At 26.6% G+C, this 2634-nt stretch overlaps 1 protein-coding gene across 1 annotated transcript; it reads left to right on the top strand.

The window, feature by feature from the left end:
- Nucleotides 1-738: 738 nt before the first annotated feature.
- Nucleotides 739-2344, top strand: PmUG01_02010800 (PIR protein; the record flags this gene model as incomplete). Its single annotated transcript, XM_029008578.1, has 4 exons — nucleotides 739-786; nucleotides 1069-1848; nucleotides 2026-2140; nucleotides 2271-2344. 4 exons carry the CDS (start codon nucleotides 739-741, stop codon nucleotides 2342-2344), a joined length of 1017 nt encoding a protein of 338 aa, XP_028860124.1.
- Nucleotides 2345-2634: the final 290 nt, after the last annotated feature.

Here is a 2634-nt window from a genome sequence, read left to right as displayed (position 1 = left end):
ACATAACATACATACATAACATACATACATAACATACATATATATTTATATATAAAAGGAGTTATGCTGAGAATATGTAATATATATATATAAATATAGCCCCAAATAAATTTTTTTTTTGTTATGTAATTAAAAAGGTTCTTTTTGTATAACGTTATATATTTATATAGGTATATATGAAAAGCCTTTATTTGTATTATTTATTGAAGTATTATTCTTAATTTTTATTGTATTTATTTTAATTGTTATTGTATTTATTTTAATTTTTATAGTAGTATTCAGTGTACTTATTGTAGTGCGTACTATCATATTCATTGTATTATTCATTGTACTTATTGTAGTACGTACTATCATATTCATTGTATTATTCAGTGTACTTACTATAGTACGTACTATCATATGCATTGTATTATTCAGTGTACTTACTATAGTACGTACTATCATATGCATTGTTGTATTCATTGCATCATTTATCGTAGTATTTTCTGTAATATTTGTTTAGTATTTTTAATATTTTATTGAAATGTTTTCATCATATAATAAGGAAAATTGAGGAGTGGATCTAGCAACAAAAAGATTTGTAGTTCATATTTTAAAGTTAACAAAATTTCAGGATGATATATGTCGATAAATTGTACGTTATCTTATTTTATGTTTTTTAATTGATATAATTATGAAGGTACTTACATATAATGATAAATATAGACGTACGAAAAATCTAAATTATAATCATTTAAGATGGATAAAAATCAAATAAGTATAGTTCGTAATCAATTGAAACAACAGGTATATTCCCATTTTTTGTTAACTCCATATGTTTACACTATTGTTTGGATTGTTCGTCAGTCTACTGCTAAAGAAGCAGGAGAAAAAAAAAAAAAAAATAAAATAAAAATAAAACTAATATATGGAAGCAATAATTAGCACATTAATACATACTCGTTTATGCGTTTATGTATTTATTTGATTATGAGTTTATTCGTTTGTTAGTATATCACTTTGTTAGTACATCATTCGTCTGTATATCATTTTGTCAGTTTATCATTTTGCCAATTTTTCTTTTTTTAGTACGTATCATTTTTGAACGAATGGCCTGAGGATGATAGCAGCGGTAATGAGGACTCATATGTGAATAAATACAATTCATTATGCAGGGAATTAGCCAAATCGTCAGAGGACCAAGTTAATGAGGATATATGTAAAACCTTTTTTGGTTTTTTAGAAAATATAAATTTAAGTGGACATGATATATATAAAAATCATAGTAGATGGACAAATTTTATTAAGTGGTCATACGAAAAAATTAATAATAATGGTTCCAATAATTTAAATTTAGAAAACATACGTGAATTTATGATAAAATTTGGAAAAATATTTCATAAAAAGATAAATGGTCATATTGATAATGTTGAAATTTTAAATAATGATAATGAAATTTTAAAAAACGTATTGAAGTTACATTATTTTTCAAATAGTTTAGGAGATTTTTTAGAAGAATTGAAAAATGGATATGAAACTGATCCAAAGTATAAATCATATTGTCAATATACCAATGACTGTTTAGATATATATGATATCTATTACCCTGCTTTATGCTCAACTGATATAACGGATGAAGAGATTCCAGAACATGTATGTGAAGTTATAAATAAATTTAAAAAGAATTATGATGATAGGGTATTCCCCGAAATAAGTTATAGGGGTAATACTATCAAAGTGGATGGTTTAGTAAGAAGTCGAGTTAAGTGTTCTGTGTTGCAAACTCAATATAAAGATAGTGGGTTTGTCCGTAAGCTTGTTCGTGGTTTTGTTAATAATGTTAAAGCGGAAGGATTTTCCCCTTTTATGGTTACCATGATAATTGGCTATTCATTATTGGGCATACTACTCATTTTTTTCATTTTGTATAAGGTTAGTAAAGACATGCTGCTGCTCATTTGAAAGTGGTACTCTGCGGATGTTTCCTTTATGTTGCATCTTATTTTGGATAGAAATGTTTTATCGTGGTTTTTCCCCGTTCTCAAGTGTGTTATCAGCAGTTGTGATAGCAGCAGTTGTGATAGCAGCAGTTGTGATAGCAGCAGTTGTGATAGCAGCAGTTGTAACAGCAGAAGTTGTGGTTGTAACTATAATTTGAAATGTACTTTTTTATTATATTTTTTTATTTTTTTTTTACTTATTTATTTTTTATTTTTTTTTTTTTGTTTATCCTTAGTTTACGCCCCTGGGGTCTTACATACACCCTCCAAAAAACAGAACAAGAGGAATAGATGGAAATTCAGAGTCGGAATATGAGGACGAAGAATTTTCAGATGATGAGGATGCTTTGGAGGTTGGACAGTGAGAAAAAAGTATGTGGTTGATCAAGTATGTCGTTTTTACTTTGCAAAAATGAGAATTATGTATGTATGTGTATATATGTATATGTATATGTATGTATGTGTATATGTATATGTATATGTATGTATGTGTATATATGTATATGTATATGTATGTATGTGTATATATGTATATGTATGTATGTGTATATATGTATATGTATATGTATGTATGTGTATATATGTATATGTATATGTATGTAAACTTGGGATACAGTCCTCTTAGGATTAGCAATTCGATGATTTGAATAAGTTG

Source organism: Plasmodium malariae, assembly GCF_900090045.1.
Source record: "Plasmodium malariae genome assembly, chromosome: 2".
Classification (NCBI taxonomy): Eukaryota; Apicomplexa; class Aconoidasida; order Haemosporida; family Plasmodiidae; genus Plasmodium; species Plasmodium malariae.
Note: the sequence above shows the minus strand (reverse complement) of the source record. Positions and strands in the feature narration are given on the sequence as shown.